Source organism: Ambystoma mexicanum, chromosome 12, assembly GCF_040938575.1.
Source record: "Ambystoma mexicanum isolate Mex_15411 chromosome 12, UKY_AmexF1_1, whole genome shotgun sequence".
Lineage (NCBI taxonomy): Eukaryota > Metazoa > Chordata > Amphibia > Caudata > Ambystomatidae > Ambystoma > Ambystoma mexicanum.
The window spans coordinates 495,510,628-495,529,418 of NC_090936.1; the positions used below are offsets into that span (position 1 = coordinate 495,510,628).

The window sequence follows — 18,791 nt, forward strand, 5'->3', positions numbered from 1 at the left end:
ACAGGTATGGTAGCAGTCGTTGACACATTGTGAATACTACAAAACATCATACTGTTGTTACAGATATTGCACATAGTCATTATATTACAACTTGTGCAACGGGTCTCCATGATAGAGGGGTCTGCGGGCAAGACCCAACGTGGGTCCAGCACGCTGATGGCCCAACCAGGGCCAACATCAAACTTCAATCGAACCAAAGCAAACATTGCAAACGCAGTGGGGTGCGCTGCTGCCGTGTGGTGGACCTTAGGCAAAATGCAAATGAATGGATTATCAAGCGGTACAATAAGCAATGGGATGCATAGTTGTCACACATTACCCACACCACCAGGCTTAGACACGGGGTAGAGGACCCTCAACATGACTAGTAAGTACCCTCGGATATGGGAGCAATTCAATGAACACACAAGCATGTATAAGCGAGTGTCAACAGATAAGCAGAGCCCGGTGAGGGACAGTTAATGGCCTCAAGTGAGGCGTCTACAGTTGTGATTGTTCTCAAGTGACAAATACATACTCATGGTTGACAATATTGACCAGACAATACCGGTTCTAGGTGACTGAGGCTCAGTCATCGACCACGGCGCCCCCATTTGGGTTAGGGAGTGGTATCTGAGACTATAAATTTCACAGCTTCATCTGGGACGGTGAAAAAGTACCGTTTTTCCTTGAAGGTGATCTTGAGCTGGGCCGGGAAAAGAATTGCATAAGGGACGTTGCGCTCCCGTAACAACTTTTTGACTCCAAGGAACTGGCGCCTCTCTTGTTGTACCTAAACAGAAAAATCAGGGAATATACGGATGGTATGCGAGTCCAGGCGCAGGTCACCCTTCTCGTGGGACAGTCTAAGAATAAGGTCCCGATCTCTGTAGTTGAGAATTCTAGCGGTAATGGGCCTGGGAAAGTCTCCTGGTTTGGGGCGCGGGGATAGTGCCCGGTGAGCTCGCTTGACCGTGAAGTATGGGGAAAGGGCAGGGTCACCCAGTAGTTCTTTAAGTAAGTTCTGCACAGCCATTTCCATGCGCCCCTGAAGGGCATTTTCAGGAACCCCAACAATGCGAAGGTTATTCTTGCACGAGCGGGACTCAAGGTCCTCACACTTCGCCTTCACCATTTTCATGTCTCGAGTTAGTGTGGCCACAGTGTCTTGCAAGATGTGCAGCCCATCTTCATTTGCCCCAATTCGATTTTCAACCTCAGTGATTCTAGTGTCTGCCTGATCAACCCGCGACTTGAGGGATGTAACGTTGGCGTTGATATCGTCCAATTTTTCATGAAAAGAGGCAACATTTTTGCCCATAGATTCCATAATCGCGGTGAGGTCGGGGGTCGGTGCCCTGGAAGGGGGGGGTCAGGCTCCGGGTTCTCCTGGGCTTCAGAATTCGCTCGCGGGGTGGACCTCGCAAATTTGTCCAAGGCGCCCACCTTACCGGTCCCTCTGGATCTGTTAGGCATTACAATACGATTGGGGGTACCAAGCGAAACAGGCCCGGCGCAGCGTAAGGAGTGGGAGCGCAGCACCAAGTCCCGGAGCCTGGTGGAGGGAGCAGGGATAGCCGGTGGCTCAGCAACTATACTCGGGATCAAGCGACGATAGGGCTGCAATGTGGAGTCGATGGGGTCAGTTGATTATGCAGACTCCTAGCTTTAGGGATGTCTGGGCACTGTAGGGCCACGTTGTCAAGCCTCCAAGGCGATGTTAGGCACAATGTGAGGCGTGGGGCATCTGATGTACCAACAAGGTGAGGTTAAGAAGGAGATGTTGATGTGGGCACTATAGCCAATGGCATAGAACCTAGGTGGACCCCACAGCCCCGCAGCCACAGTCAGGCTTAGGTTGTTACAGGATCCTGGGGCCAAGTCAATCAGGGGGAGCGGTGTGGTGCCCTCCAAAGATATGGGTGGTAGCAAGAGGATTGTAGACAGGGCTAGAGTGCCCTTGGCGGGACCCGCAGACAGAAATATCTGGGTCTGCAGCCTAGTCCAAACATTGAGGGCAGACACAGGGCCCCTGCCGCGCCGGGAAGGTGCCCGCGCCTGGCGTCAGCGCGTAGATGACAAATGGGGGAGGCCAGCCTCCCCCCCAGCTCCTCACCTGCCCTGCGGGTGCTGCCTCCAGCCTGCGGGGTGTGCCACTGGGCCTCGCGGCCACCAGTGTCCAGAAGCGGGGTCCCCAGGCGGTGCGGCCGCCAGGCGCAGGGGCCCTCCCCGCAGAAGCAGCCAATTGTCACATGGCTGGTCCAGCCGGGCCGGGGAGCCGCAGCGCGATGAGGAGGGGTGGCTGCAGGCACCAGCAGATGCATCCCCAGGCCAGGTGCGGCGCAGTCAGTCGGCCAGGAAGCCGCAACACTCGGGGGAGGAGGGGAGGGGGAGCAGCCACCCGCAGGAGTCAGATGTCGGGCCCAAGACAGCCAAACCCACGGCGAGCAATGCAGCCTCCCGCAGAGGCGATACCCAGCCGGGCCTCCGGCAACGCCGGGGTTGGCACGCACCGCCAGGCCCAAAACTACGGTGCGGCACAGCAGGTCCTCCAGAGGCCGATTTGGGATGGAATTTCACTGGCACAGACAGCGCAATATGGGCAGTGGTCTGGGCGAGTATCAGGCGATGGGAGCAGCTCAGACCGCCGATGTAAGCAGATTTTGGTCCAGGCTCCACGGAGCTCCGCGGCTAGGCAGCCCTCTTGGGCTGCTTAACAGCGCCCCCACATCATTATTTGTTTTTTAACATTGATTTTCAGACAGTTTAGTTCACAATATTGGCAAATTCATGGAGTCGCCGTTGGAGTCCAGTTTGGGTCTGATCTAAGATGACAAACATCTGCATAAAACATCATAGAGACGGGATGATTATTTATTCTCGGGGGGGGGGGGGCTTTACAGCATCCTGCCTCTCCTGATTGTTGGCCAGGTACAGATGGGGCCAAAAAAGCAGCCCAGTTTCAATCCTCTAGTGGTGGTAATTTTCCCTGAGAATTGACCTTGAGTAGAGAGTCCAACTCGGATGTTCGTGTTTGAGTGTACGGCTATAAGTGCCTCAACCAGATCTATCGGGAAGCCCCAGGCTAGCAATTTTCCCCACAACCTTTCTCTGCCAATGCCATCAAAAGCCTGTTCAAGGTAAATAAAGGCCAAGAAAACCTTAGATGTGGTCCCAAGCATTTTATTCTTTAAGATATTTAGCAGGGAGAGGTTAAGATTGGTCCCTATTCCCTTTACAAATACAGTTTTCCCCGGATGGAGGCGGCCAGCCTCTTGCCCCCATTTCAACAGATGGCAGACCAAAAGGAAGGAGAATACTTTCCGTAATTTTTTGGATCTTCTCTACTGCCCTTCTTGTAGATCAGGATTATTAGGGCCGATTTCCAAGACTCAGTGACCTCCCTAGATTCAAGAATTCGATTGATCAGTAAAAGACAGAATTCTGCCCAGAGTGGCAAGTTCTTTTTTCAATATTTCATTATTAAGCCTATCTGGGCTAACTGCCCTAGATGAGATTAGTCTTTTAATTAAGGTTGGTAATGGGAGCTTTATCAAAATCAATGGCCCATTTGGAGGATCTCCCCGAGTTTTTGTTGTCATCCCTAGAATCTGCCAACCCCCTGAAGGCTTGGAAGAGCTGAACCAAATTGAATCTGTCCCTCTCGCGAGCCTTCTAGCAAAGAGCCAAGAGAAATGTTTTACCCAGTTGGCCTCTAAGACTGACAGCAACATAGTGGCCAATTGAAAAACCGCACTGTTATTTAACAGGGCCCACAAGTATCTGGTGTTTCTTTTAGCCATTGCTCTAAACATTTCTTCAGCATCTTGCTGTAGATGTGCTTTCAAGGAGAGTAATCAGTTGCGATATTGCCGTTTTCTTTTTTTAATCACATCGAACCTTTCATTAGACCACACGCAGCTCAGCTTTCCTAGATGGGCATGGTATATTTTCCATTGATCCACTAGGTCTTTATTATAAAAGTGGAGTCTGGTTACACCAAATCTCATCCCCGGGCTGTTGTTGACCTGGAACTGCAAGAGCAGCCTCTCATAGCGTAGCATTGTGCCATTGGTCACAGACAGAAGAATCAGACCCTCCAATATCATAGGAACTTTTATTACCTGCCTGGTTAGTATGGATGGCATTGATAGCCAGCTTAGGTCTAGACGTCCTATTCATTTCGATTTCAACTCTAAGAGGTCATCATCACTAGGCCCTCTTGAAAATTCGGAAACCCATTTATGAATACTATTCTATACAAAATAGTAGTCTGAACAGGAATGCTGGCATCCTCTGGTCCATGTATATTGGCCGGAATATCACCCCGGGGTTGCCCATTCAACATGTGAATGTCACGCTCTTTGAGCTCATTTAGCCATATCCACCCCTTGTATTTCAGGCCTGGTGATACCAGTAATTTGCCCATATCATCAAAACATCTAATATTCAGAACTCCACATATGACGACATGGGAACTACGATCTTTCTTATACACATTATGAATCAGGGCCATTATCATGCTAACAAACAAGCTGTCCATCATAAACACTGGGTTCCAGTATATATTGAGAATTACTAGAATTCTCGTTAGATTCCCTTTATTATCCCAGGAAAGGGTGGACACTTATGGATTTGGGTTCAAAGTTTCAATTACAGTAAAACTTCTACCCATTTTTATCATGGTGAGTAAACCAGAGGATGGATGACTCACAGGATTTTTTTTGTCTAGATTACACACATGATCTCAAATCCGTCACAAATTGGTGCAACAGAAAGCCAGGTCTCTTGAAAGCAGATCACATCATATTTCTTAAAATCCAGACCATTTCATTAAAACAGATGTTCATGACCCTCGTGTTCCAGGAACCCCAGCAGATAGGAGACTTGTCATCCTTCCGGGGGCATTAGGCATCAGATTTGTGAGGTAGGACCCATGCCAGCCATGACCAATCCTGACCATTTCTTTGCTGCCATGTGTGTTCCTTATCCTTTTTTATTTTGCATTTGCCCTGGAGGCAGCAAACTGTTGTGATTTGTAACAATAGAAGAGCCCGAGATTTCCAAGGAATGGATGGATCTTTGAGGACATATATTGGTGCAGACATAAATGTCCTGGAGTGGTTTCTTTTACTGGACATAACCTTTCTGTGCTGCCCTTTGGAGGTTCCATTATATGGTGCTAAAGAAGAACCAGGCTCCCATAATCCAGAAGGAACATTCCCCGAGATTTCAAACCCCAGAGGTATTAAACCTCCAGCTGATTCCATAAGAATACTTCTCACCAGTCTGGAGTGTTGATGGAGTATAATCCAATCCATATGGGACTCATTTACGAATTGCACTATTTTAAGATCCTCACATTTTGTATTCCTCTATTTTGGGGCATGATGTAAGAGTCCCAGCACATTCGCCCGATTTAATATTAAATTATCCTTGGTCGGGATGAGTCTCTAAATTGTTACCATCAAGTTAAGAGGGCCATCAGAAGACATTAATTTGGTGAATTTCTGTTTAACTTCCTCTCTTTGGAATGCAGAAAGAGTGTTCTCACTTGCCTATGTAGAATATATTTTGGGGCCAGAAGTCGCTCTCGATCTTCTTTCTTCTAGAGTCATGAAGCCCAAAGCGGATATATTGTTACCCATTTCCTGATCATGGGTGGCCATTAGCGGTCTAGTGAGGCGAGTTGCATTTATCACTAGTAGGAGCCAGAGGATGGTTTGGAGGTATATTGTGATTTGGAGGTATATTGCCTTGTGTTGTGACTTCAGCTGCAGCTTCCCTATCAATGGCTCATGCAAGTAGGTTCAAGGGTCCAGACAGCGTAGCATTTCTTCATCCATAACCACCTCTTCTTCACCTGAGTCATTAGATGAAATCCCATACGCCCCTCCTTTTCGGGTGCACAGTGGATTATTTGTTAACAAAGGTCTCATTTGTGTTGTTTTAGCAAGGGGTGGTGTCGTCAATTTGCGCAAAAACCCTTTCGACCCATTGGATTTAGTTTTCCGCACGTTAGGTTGGTTCTTAGGCTTTTTCAATGGATGCCCTTTGGCTTTATTTGTCCTTTCTTTACTTCTTGATTTCTCGAAGATCACGTAATATTTGGTGTCATAGCTCTGGGTTTTGGAGCCTATAGCAGGTTCCTTCTCCATCTTCAAACTCACAGTTGTCTCTGGTGATGTTCGATCTATTTCATGTGTGAGGCAACTTTCTGCATTACCCCCAATTTCGACCAGAGTCAGATCCGGAGTCTTAGTTGTCAGCTGAACAAATTGAATAGGAATTTCTTTTAAAGGATTAGCAAATGGGGGATATACAGACCAAAAATAAACGTCCTGTGTCTTTCTCACCAAAGTCAAATTTTCCAAGATTGCCGATATTAGGACGTTTTTGTCGTTTATTTTCCCTCTTGCCAGATCAAATAAAACTCTCCTGCCATTTCAAGCAGGTTTGAGCCTCTCTATTAAGACAACCTTTAACCATTTCCAGAAATGATTCCAGAAGGAGTAATTTTGTATTTGCTGTAGTCAAGATTCTGGCTTGGTCTTTCAAGGTATCGCTTAGTAAATTCATACAGTTTAACAAAGGGGTTTAGTGACACAGTCAGACTTGACATGATGATTGAATGTTTTCCGAAGTAAGACCAGTCTGATGGTGGCCCCTTTAGGACGTGTTAGGAGTATGCATGGAGACCTCTAGACAGTCCGAATCTGAATAGGAGGAATGGACAGATCTCGACAGACTTGATATTCTCCCAATTGCGTTCACCACCAGTTTAGGAATATCAGTGATTTTCTCTAGAACTTGCTTCCCCACCTCCGGATTTCTTAATGGGGTGACAATCGGATCTCCCAGAGTCAAAAGTGACCTGTCTTTGTACCACAGTGTTTTGTCCATATTTTCAAAAGAGTTTTCCCCCTCAGCAGTAATTTTAGTTGAAACTGGCATCAGGGGAGTTGGTTATAAATGTCACTGAGTCTTCTATGGCCTTCCATGGTGGTTTTTATAACTGCCTTATCATGCATACTTTTTGCAGCTAGGGAAGAGTGCTGGTGATCAAGATCATCAGGATCTACAGATGCTGAAGTTATATCATTTGACTGGTTATTTTCTTTCCGAGCCATTGGTGTAGCAAGGTCTGGGGAATCGGGGCGGTTGAAAACATCCTCCAAAAAATGCTGGGTCTACTTCATATTTGAATATATCCTGCCACAATAAGGATTTTGGCCCGAATTGTGGTGTTATCAGGATGCTGCAGGGTCTCATGGAGTTTAGCATCTCCTGGGAGAACCAAGTTAGTTGGAGGTGACAAAGGGAACAGAGTTTTTTCCTGGTTCTTTCAATGAGTCATCTGGCCTCAGAGTACTATGCCGGTTTCTCACTCCTCCCTCTGGGATCTCATCCGAGTTCACATGATCTTTTTCCCCCATTGGTTAGGTGGTCTTCCCAATTTAGATTGATAGAACCGGGCAATAACATGTGTATTGAGCTGGTAGTTTGAATAGAAATCAAGTCCATGTCCTTGGATGCATGATTTAATGTACCAAGATCAATCTCTAGAATCTCAGGGGAACTATTTGGGACAATTGCCGTTGCCTCCTTAACTGGAGTCTCACCCATATTGGACAACCCCTGGGATGTATTCATTTGTTCTTTTCATTCTCGAGATCGATGTTCTCGCAAGAATCTAGCCTTAGGCGAACCAGGGGCTAGTGCCACGGATAAGGCTTCATCTTGCGTCCTACCTTGTTTCCGCGTACAAGGTTGCTTAGATGCCATAGTACAGTGTAAATTGTCTCGTTATTAGCGCGTATCAATCACCAGTAGGAAAAGGAAATAAGGAGTATAAAGAGCCGGTGAGACAGGTTGGAGTCAAGGGGTCAGGGCACAACAGGCACAATGACCACCAGGATAAGGTGTGTACGGTGCAGTATACACAGGAAGATTTCAAGGCTCCTATTCCAGTAGCAGGGTACTGATCAGAGGAGACATACAGGGAGGCCACTCACCCGCATCACTTTGTAGAGGGTCAAAAAATTAGTGTGCTTTATGGGCGTAGTTCGTAGCAGAGTCTTCCGTTTTCAAACCGAGTTACAGCACCTTGGCCACACAGCTGCACCGACTGCTGCGATTGCTCTTCACTCTGCTCCTCGAGATAGGTACAGGTTATACCAGCGCTCTGCCTCCCAAAACGATACAGACTGTCTCCACTGCTGTGACTGCTCTTCACTCTGCTCCTCACTCTGCAATTCTTTATCTGAACTGCAAGATCAGACATTTGTGTGGTTCATGCCTGTCCCATCCATCGTTGATCAAAATTTAGAGAAAATGTACTTCTGCAGAAGTTTAAGTGGAGGGTTACGCATCTCCAGGAGCCAGATATCACATGTATATCGCTTTAGTCCCTCATAAGACATAAATCATAATGCAACTCTAGCATTGGGTTAGACTAGCTGTGCACGCAGAAGGCTTAAGCCACTGCCTCCCAGTAATATGCAGAAATAATTAATTTTGGATAATCCTTTCAATGGCTAAGGCAGAGGAAGCCTAGTTAAGCCCACTTCTCCCTGTCATAATTTAAAACATATTTTAGTTATTTATAGAGAACACTCCATCACCACTGGCTTTTTGGCACTGTAAGGCTGAGCCATAGGGAGGTAGTTCAATATCCCAGGAAAACATGGTCTAAAAACCATTTGTCTTTTAGAAACCACATTTTAAGCATCTTCCTAAACATATAGAGACTAACATTTGGAGGGAACAGCAGAAAGAGAATTATTGCACTTACTCCTAGTGCGACACCACAGGACATCATATTGCAACTGTCTTTGAAAGGGCAGAAACACTGCATATGTAACCTTTGCGAATCTGCCTTTTCTGTGGACAAGCACAGCATTACACCCAAACTACCTTGTCACCGGAAACCTCCATATCACATCCTACCTCATCCTTCCAATGGACACGTTCCGGACAAAAATCCAACCTTCCAGCAGATGGGTGCAGAATACTAACCCAACTATACCTTGAAGCCAACAGGGTGCATAACACCATAGATTTATGGTCCACTTGACAGGCTCTAAATTTTCAACCCAAATCTATTGTCCAGTTTTTAGAACTACATCACAAAACAACTACATCCCAGTGGGAAGGATTTCACAACATGATCCTGTTGCAAGCAACCACTGGCTAGCCATTCATGATTTGCATATTATAATTCAATTCCAAATGTTTGTATAAAGAAGGTCTAGTTCCAAATCATCAGCACCTCCCACCTCATTTGCTAAGGTAACACTTATTTTGTATCCATGTTCTTTTAATACAGAGGTCCAGCGTGGCCTAACCCTTTAATATGGGATTGTTTGGACAGATTTTCCTTCAACAAGCCATCCTGCTAATTCTAAAGCAAACATGCTCCTAAACACACATGGAACAAAATAGAATGTGTCTCCCAGTTGTACACTAAGAAAATGCAAGAAGAATGCCATCTGGTCTTCCCTCACAAGTTTCTTCGATTGTGTTGACGGTATTGCAAGTCTTTCTGGGAAGAAATTAGGAGGATGAATTTTAACTGGTAGAATATGGGATACATTACTCACCGTAATCGTTTTTCTGATGCTTGTATCTGCTTATATTCACATGCTGTGCATAGGGCGACATCTAGTGGAAGCTGCAGAGTATTACAGTTTGTTTTTTTCGAAACACGAAAATAAGCGTCGACACAGGGCGTGCCAATAATACCATCCCTAGTGCGACGTCCACTGTACCCATGATCCCTCACGCGTCTAGGACCCTCAGATTGTATTTTTTCTGACATGAGGTAGCATGAGGAGTAGCGTGAGTGCAGATAATCCAAGCAGATAGATAAGACTACAAGCATCCATGCGCCTTCTCTCAGAGGGGAGGAAGGATGGGTCGCATGTGAATCTAAGCAGATACAAGCATCAGAAATACGATTACGGTGAGTAATGTATCCCTTCTGAGGCTTGTGGAATCTGCTTAGATCACATGCTGTGCATAGATTAGCGTGCAGTGTTAGAAGAAGGAGGTGGGCTGTGAGAAGGGTCATGAGCAAATACATGTCTTAGAACTGCTTGTCCCACTTGAGTATCTGTCTTGGAATGGGTGTCAATGCAGTAGTGCTGAGTAAAAGTGTGAATAGAGCTCCAAGTAGATGCTTTGCAAATGGTGTCAAGGGGTACATTTGCAATGAAAGCCAGAGTGGCCCCAATGCCTTTTGTAGATGAGCTCTTGGCGTGAAAGGCAGAGTTTTTTCAGAAAGAGAGTAACACAGCTGGATACAGTTAACAATCCACTTAGAGATGGCACCTTTAGAGACGCGATCTCCCTCTCTGCCTGTAGCTACGGAGACAAACAGCTGTTCTGTTTTCCTTAGCGGTCTGGTTTTGTTTACATAGTAGAGGACCGCACTACGCACATCTAGGGTGTGTAGTTTCACCTCAGCCGAGCTTTGTGGGTCTTGGAAGAAAGCCGGAAGCTCGATGGACTGGTTCACGTGGAATTTAGAAATAAACTTAGGTGAGAACCTAGGATGTGTACGTAAAACCAGTTTATCTTTATGGACTGTAAAGAATGGATTCTGCACTGACAGAGCCTGAATTTCACTGATCCTTCTTCTAGATGTTATTGCTACTAAGAAGGCCGTCTTATAAGTCAGGTGTTTGAGACTGCATGGGTTCGAATGGGGGGCCCATGAGTTTAGATAGCACCACGTTAAGGTCCCATCCTGATGGTGGGTTTGAAATAGGAGGGTGAAGTCTCTTTACTCCTTCCATGAAAGCTTTAACCACTGGTATCTTCCACCACAACACCTTGTTATGGGATGTGGTGTATGCTGACAGCGCTGCCAGGTGTACCTTCAGTGAGTTAAATACCAGTCCTGCATCCAGCAGGTGGAGCATGTATGTGACAATTGTGGAAAGAGTGCAATCAACTGGGTTGACTTGCTTATTCTGGCACCAGATAACGAATCGTTTCCATTTGTCAAAGTAGCAGTGCCTCGTGTTTGGCTTCCTAGATTCTTTTAGGATGTCCATACATCTCTGTGGTAATTTGAGATGTCCGAACTCTATGACCTCAGGAGCCATGCTGCTAGGTTCATTGAGTTGGGTTGAGGATGCACTGTTTGACCTTGGTGCTGGGACAGTAGGTTGTACCAGCCCGGGAGTTTGATGGGTTCGCACAGCGCTAGTCTGCGTAGGTGTGGGAACCACAGTTGTCTCGCCCACATGGGAGCAACTAGGACGAGTGTCATGGATTCTCTGTTCATCTTGTGGACCACCTTCCTGATGAGAGGTGTTGTTGGAAAAGCGTACGCAAACATCCCTGACCAGTTCATCCACAGGGCATTCCCCTGGGAGTCTGGCTGGGGGAACCTGGATGCAAATCCTGGGCACTGTCTGTTTTCGCTTGTGGCGAATAGGTCTATAGTGGGGAAACCCCACTGAGAGATGATATCTTCTACGATTTCTCTCTGTGAAGACACCATTCGTGTTCCTCTGGGAGGGGATCTCTGCTCAAAGCATCAGCCAGAGAATTGAGATCCCCTGGAACATGTTGAGATGACAGGAAGATCTTCCGTCTGAGTGCCCATATCCAGATTTTCTGGGCAAGCTTGGACAGATTTGGCAAACGAGTCCCTCCTTGCTTCTTTAGGTTAAACATGGCTGTAGTGCTGTCTGTCTGGATCTGCACTGACAGATTCAGCAGGTAGGGATGAAACGCTTGAAGCGCTCTGAATACTGCCAGAAGCTCTAGCAGGTTGATGTGATTCTTGGCCACTGAGTGAGACCAGAGACCCTGAGCTGTGTGGTGGAGGTGGTGAGCTCCTCACCCTGTCAGGCAATCATCGGTTGTGACTACCGCCTGTATCTCGGGATCCCCTTGGACAGATTTTCTCTTGTCCACCAGTGAAGGCTTTGTACCAGTGTTGGCGAAACGACCACTAGATCATCCCACTGACCACTTGCCTGAGACCACTGTTTCGCCAACCATTCCAACCATTCCTGCATGGGACGGATGCGCAGGCGCGCGTGGGGGACCAGGTAAATACATGACCCCATCATGCCAAGCAAACGCATTGCTTTGCGTACCGTTATCTGGCGACCGGCCTGATATTGTGGAATTTGCAGCAGTATATTCCGAATTCTTTCCTCTGATGGAAAGGTCAACCCCTCTTGCGTTTCTAGGATAGCTCCTAGGAAGTGTTTGGAGGTGCTTGGCACCAGACTTGACTTCTTCTCGTTTTTTGAGACACCTAATTCGAAGAGGTGGTCGATTGTCCTTTGAATGTTTGTTCTGCAAATTACTGGGGTCTCCCCCGTGATGAGCCAGTCGTCCAGGTAAGGGTACACTGGGATTGCCTCCCTGCGTATGTGTGCTGCCACCACCGCCAGTACCTTGGTGAATACCCTTGGAGCCGAGGCTATCCCGAGGGCAGTACCTTCAACTGGCAGTGCCGACTGTCTTGAAGCGCAAGTACTTTCTGTGCGCTGGGAACATGGAAATATGAAAATAGGCATCTTTTATGTCCAATGTTGCCATGTAATCCCCCTTTTTTAGGAGGGGGATTACCTCTTGGAGAGTACTCATGTGAAACTTTTGGGGCTTGTCATACTTGTTTGCAGGCCGTAAGTCCAATACTGAGCGCATTGTCAAATCTTTTTTTGGCACAAGGAAGTAAGTTGAATAAATACCCTTGTTTACCTGTTGTCCCGGGACGAGTTCTATCGCGCTCTTTGCTAGAAGATTGACAATCTCCTCGAGGAGGATCTTCTGGTGGTCCAAAGAATGTATTCTTTGTCGTGGAGGGTGGTTTTGAGGATGCTCTAACAGTTCTATGCAGTATCCTGCGGACACTGGACAGCACCCATCTGTCTGATGTGATCCCTTCCCAAGCTTGGGTGAAGTTGGAAATGCGTCCCCCTACTGGGGATGCGTGAGAAGGGACCCTGAACAGAGCGTCACTGTTTTGGTGGAGGCGTGCCGCTGCCTCTACTGGGGCTGCCTCTACCTTTACCACGTTCTCTCTTATTACCCCTGCCATAACCCTGGGTAGACTGCTGGCTGTTGTTCCATTGTGTACCCTGCCCCTGGGAATAGTTGGACCCACTCTGGGAATTTTGTCCGCGTGGGCGACGAAAATTGCCATTCCCTCTCTGGTTTGGGGATTTATTGGTTAGTTGGCCTAGGGATTTGAGTGTCTCATACTCGTCCTTGGCATTTTTCAGCGTGTCCTCGACCGCCTTTCCAAACAATAGATCCGGCTCCACCGGTTTATCTATCAATGATGCTTGGGTTTCGGCTTTGAACCCAGACTGTCGCAACCAAGCATGCCTTTTGATAACAGTACCTTCTGCTATCAATCTGCCGGCATTATCCGCGGCATCAAAGGTTGCTTTTAATATGCAACCAGACACGGCTCTTCCTTCCACCGAAACTCGTGCCAATTGGCTTTTTAAGGGTTCTGGGGCGGAATCTATGAGTGCCGCGACTTCTTCCCACTGGTGGCAGTTCTAACTCGCCACCAGGGTGGTGGAGTTGGCAATCCTTGCCTGTTCGGCGGAAGTGGAGGCTACTTTCCTGCCCAAGCCATAAATCTTCTTGCTCTCCTTGTCGGGAGGAGCGTCCAACGATGACAAGGGTGTTCCCGCCCTCTTACGGGTGTTTGTAACTACCAGGGAGTCCGGTTTCAGATGCCCTCTTATGTACAGTGGGTCTGTTTGGGCTGCCCTGAAAAGCTTCTCAACTCTGGGGTTTACCGCACTAGTAAGATTGGGATTAACAAGGGAAGGGTCTATCCTTCTTTGTATTGACTTAAGGATAGGCATGGCCTGGGCAACAGGTCTCCTTTCTCCCACTAACTCCTCCGCAAAGTCCCTCTCTTCCTGAGCATCCTGAGTGTCAATTTGGAAGTGTTCTGCCGCTCTGGACAGCACTTCATTCAAGAGAGGCTGGTTGTCGACAGGGGAGTCGGTAACCGGGGGTTCTTTATCTACCAGGAAATCTAGCCTGTAGGTTTCTGGGTTGTCCTCCTCCTCCTCCTCCTCTTGGTCCTCGTCATCCCCATAGTAGCCCGTCCCAGTTTGTTCTTCCAACATGCCCAAATCTGGATCCTCACAAAAGGATGGATCTCCCTGATATTGAGAATAGGGCTGTATACTGAAGGGGTCTGAAGTAGGAGCTTCAACCCGGGATTTCTTACTTGGGGTATAGGATCCTTAGAGCCTGAGGGAGTTGACCCGTCGGGAGGTAAAAGAGAGAAAGTGTTCAGGGTTTTTGGCGTAGAAATCTGCCAATGATGACATCCTTGACATGACTCTGTCTATGTCATCACTAGACTATTCTCTTGAACTGGGAATGATTCTTTCTTGGAGGCATTTCCCTGTTTTATCTTGACTAGACCTGCTGGTTTGAACAGGGGTCTTTGGGATAACAGAAGACTGAGATTTGGCCATCTGTTTATGTGGAGTAGAATGTTTTTGAGGTGTGGAAGGAGGCTGAGACTGCTTCCTCTGTTGTTTTTCCCCTTCCCCGTGGGTGGAAGAGTGTTTACTCTGTTTTTTCGCCCCTTCGGATCCTTTCGACACCTGCCGCCGAGGTTCGGGGGTAGTGTCCCTATCTCTGGAGTGTGGAGATTGGGACTCGGGAACAGCCGTTGCGCAGCCTGTTGACGCTGACTCCTGGAGTGCGGTCTGGGGATAGAGGTCGGCTTCGTCTTCCGACGATTGAACCTCCGTTACCTTGGGGAGCGAGACACTCTTGGCAACAGTGGATGGTTGCCTGGAGTCATGCGGCGATCTAGATCGAGAATGCCCAGAGCACACCGATTCGGACCGTTCTCTATGTGTCTCTTTCCGAGTACTTGACGTGCGCGTCGAGTCTCGGTTGGACTTCATGTGTTTTGTGGAAGTGCTGTGGGTAGCGCTTGTGTTGCCGGGGGCCTTCCCCCATAGCCGCCCTGCTGGACTACCTTCCGAGGTCGGGGACTTGCGCTTGGCTGTCAATTGACGCCACGTTGCCCTCGCCGTCCGAAAGCACGGCCTCGCTGCCATCGCTGAAGGCGCCCTCCGCTGCCATGGCCTCTTGACGCCTGGCGTGATGGGCCCAACGCTTGATCTAACGGTCCTTGAGTGTTTTCGGTTTGAACCTACTACACGCTCTGCAGTTAGCCTCATGGTGGTCCCTCGGTATGCAGAGATTGCATGTGGCGTGTCTGTCAACCCAAGGGTACTTTCGGTTGCACTTGGGGCAAAATTGGAAAGGGGTAACCTCCAGACACACCTTGTGGCAGCGGGCTAATAAGTAAAGGAATATATAAGAATGTACATATATACCAAAAGAGTGTAGAGTATGTCCACCCCCAACTCTTCCTACTTGCAGGGCCAAGGCCAGAGGTCTTCCGAGGCCAAAATCCGTCGTGCAGCTCTCGCCGGTTGATTCTTTCTCCGGGCCGGCGTCGAGTGTGAATGTTCGGTGACTCGACGTTGGGGTGGAGAAATGGGAAAATATTTTAGCAAAAGTATGGCTAAGGTCAGGGAACTTCGCGGAATGCTTCCGACCAGTATGGCGGAAAAAAACAATCTAAGGGTCATAGACGCGTGAGGGATCATGGGTACAGTGGATGTCACACTAGGGATAGTATTACTGGCACGCCCTGTGTCGACGCCCATTTTTGAGTTTCGAAAAACAAACTAATTCTCTGCAGCTTCCACTAGATGTCGGCCTATGCACAGTATGTGATCTAAGCAGTTTCCAGAAGCCTCAGAAATATATATATGCCAAAACCCAAATATGCTTTTTGCTTCAGAGCAATTACCTCTATATTTTCTAAGTGTGCTTGAGAACATAAAACATAGGTTCCTCATCTTTAGCCCTGGGCCTACCAAAGGAACTCATTAATAGTTTTACCATTTTTGAACTATGATCATTGTAGAACTTGCTAAAAAAAAAAACTGACACTGTAATAGTAAAATGGCGCCATGATCAGGACAGTATTATCGCCCAAGCATTGCAGCTTTTCAGAACAAGAGTTCATGCAAAACTAGGTCAGTCACTCACCGGGAAAATCTGAAAGATGTTGACCCTCAAGATGTGCCACCTATTAGCTTTGCTGTATGTTGGAATTGGCACAGGCACATTTCGTAGATACTGAGAGAACAAGATGATCAGAAAAGTAGTCCTAAAACACAGAAAAGAAACAATCAAACAGGTGGAATAAATACACTGACCCACAGCCCGGATCCTAGGACTCGAGGTCACAAGTCAATGGCTACTAGAACAATGCCGCTTCATTATCAGGACTGCATGGCAGAGGTCATGCGACAACTTGTTGCAAATTATCATACCATGCATACAGGGTTTTTGTCAACAGTCCCTTAATTGCTCTTTGAACTGGCATTTGAGGTATGGAGCAAGAACTTTCACCTATAGAGATTGGATTTCTGAATAAGGTTGGCATGGCGACATCAACTTTCACCTCAATGACTCATTAGAAGGCTACAGAGCACTTGATTTCTATGAAGCAGTGGGATACATCATTCTTAACCTCTTAGTTTTATGCATAGTTATGTTTTATGGGCAGTTGGCTTTTAAGACATGTTAATTGGTATATGTTTAATTTGTGAATGCAAGAGGTTGAACTCAAGCATTATGTGTTGAATCTAGGGCAACCATCGTTGTGGCCTGCTGTTTTTAATCAATCAGATCTATTTCTTCAACAATGTAATTAACAAGTTCACAAAAACAAACATGTCATGACTCGTTTCTACTAATACATAGAAAGAGCCTATGAAGAGGACTATATACAATATTTAGATTCACAAAAATGTTTCCTAAAAGTTGTTGTACAAGAACAAACTAGATCTACAACGCACAAAAAATAAGGGTACTTCCTTCCACATTACACTTGTCGGATCACTAAATGGTTCTTGCTGATAAACGGCATCCTGCATGACACTTTGCCCACTTTAGGTGTAGAACACTCCCATTTCCCTGGCAAACCACTTCACTGCCTTTTGTATGCTCTGCTCTTACCCAATACATTTCATGTAACAACCCGCAGCCCAGTCCCCTCCCAATTAGTTAATTGTCCTGGGTTCATGACTATAACACACTCTGTATGCTTTCCCTCATGGTTGTGGCGTGTTACCAAGGAGCTTCTCGTTTCAGCTGGATAGCTCGGGGGCTAAGTGCTCACCTTGGAAGCAAGACGACACAGACCAACACAGGTTCGATCCCGGGTCTGCGCTTGGAAACCTCTAGGTTATTAAGCAATTTATAAAGAACCTATCTTATCATATTGTATGCCTCCTAGACCAGGGGTCTGCAGCCTTTTGCTTTCAAGATGTTTGGCTACAACCTTCTTCAGCCCTAGCCAGCATAGTCTATAGTGAGAGATCATGGAGTCATTGTCTACAACATCTGGATAGCCCAACGTTGCAGACCTCTGCTCTAGACTCGCTCCACTTCATAACAGGTTACTAACACAATTAGAACATATTCTCCATACACAAGACACATTTTAAGGTAAACCAGATGGAATGACTGATTCTGCAGTGCTCAAAGATGAATAAAGCTTAAATTCACCTAATCCTGCACTGGCACAAAAGTTGGAACCAGCCACTTCTCCAGCAATGGATCCTTCCTAGATTCACATGCTTGAATATTCCGCCCCCCCATCGTCAGACCGGGAATCCTCAGTAATTTGAAAGACTTTCCATAGGAAAGAACAACGTACATTGACAATAATGCCCGAAAGGCACTCACTTGTCCCTTTTGACCCTAAAAAAGGAGGTGGCAGGGCTTAAGCTCCACCCCAGGCAGCCATCTTCACTGGGGAACCCACCTCAGCTCTCCTGAGCTTTGATTTTATTAATCATTATTTTCAAATATTTTCCAAATAATTATTTCACTAACAGAGTTTCTTCTGCTCTACACACAACTGTTTTGCAGTTCAGGAAACCTTTGTTTTCCTCTTCTAATCGTACAGGGAAGATCCTGCACCTGGCCCCTCATGGCCATGGTAGATTTGGGCAATGAAGGCCCTGCCAAAGGGAAAACTTACGTTTCAGGGGCTGTCCGACGTGTTACAAAAAGATTATCTTTATAAGAGACCCTCACCAGGAGTGCATGTGCTTTTTTACCCTTATGACATCCAAAGATGTCATATTTATCAGAACTTCACACAGCAGACGCTACAGGACAGGCACAGGAGACTCCATCTAGAGAGTAGTTGCCATTCATCTGATGGTGAATCTGTCAGAACAGCTCCTGTTAATTCCCACAGGACCAACAAGAAGAAGCCTTCCAAGAGGAGATCTTTATCAGTTTAAAGGGGGAAAGCACCACCTTCAAAAATGAAGAAAAAGAGCGAAAAGGAGTTAAGGATGCCTTCTGGAAATGACTGACATCGAAAAAACTAAATTTCTGGTGAATAGGCATAAAACACGGCAGGTTAGGCTCTCTCATCTATGACTATTACCAAGGTTCCATCCACAGACAAATCATCCACGAGGTCCTCTACGATTGGCAGGTCACCATCCACGGCTCAATAGTCTACAGCTAAATCGGTGTTGCCTAGTGTCTCGTCCACGAAGGATCCATCACGGAAACACAAGTGGTCTTGTCTATGAAATCGTCCTGGTGGGCGGGAAGATGCCCGTCCATGGCTTATTCATTGTTGACGTGAAAACCCTTGTCCACAAATTTCTCATCCACGACTACTTCTAAAGGCCCCTCGTTCACGACTAGTTCCAGGGAGCCCTGGCCCATGATTACAACACAGACGG

The 18,791-nt window shown here is 46.9% G+C and overlaps 1 protein-coding gene across 1 annotated transcript in view; it reads right to left on the reverse strand.

The window, feature by feature from the left end:
• The window catches only part of LOC138513701 (solute carrier family 23 member 1-like), a 520,832-nt gene that overhangs the window by 177,155 nt on the left and 324,886 nt on the right, over positions 1-18,791 (reverse strand). The window contains exon 6 of the mRNA XM_069628778.1: positions 16,063-16,183. Within this exon, the coding sequence (XP_069484879.1) occupies positions 16,063-16,183 (121 nt within the window). The remainder of the gene's footprint in view (positions 1-16,062; positions 16,184-18,791) is intronic.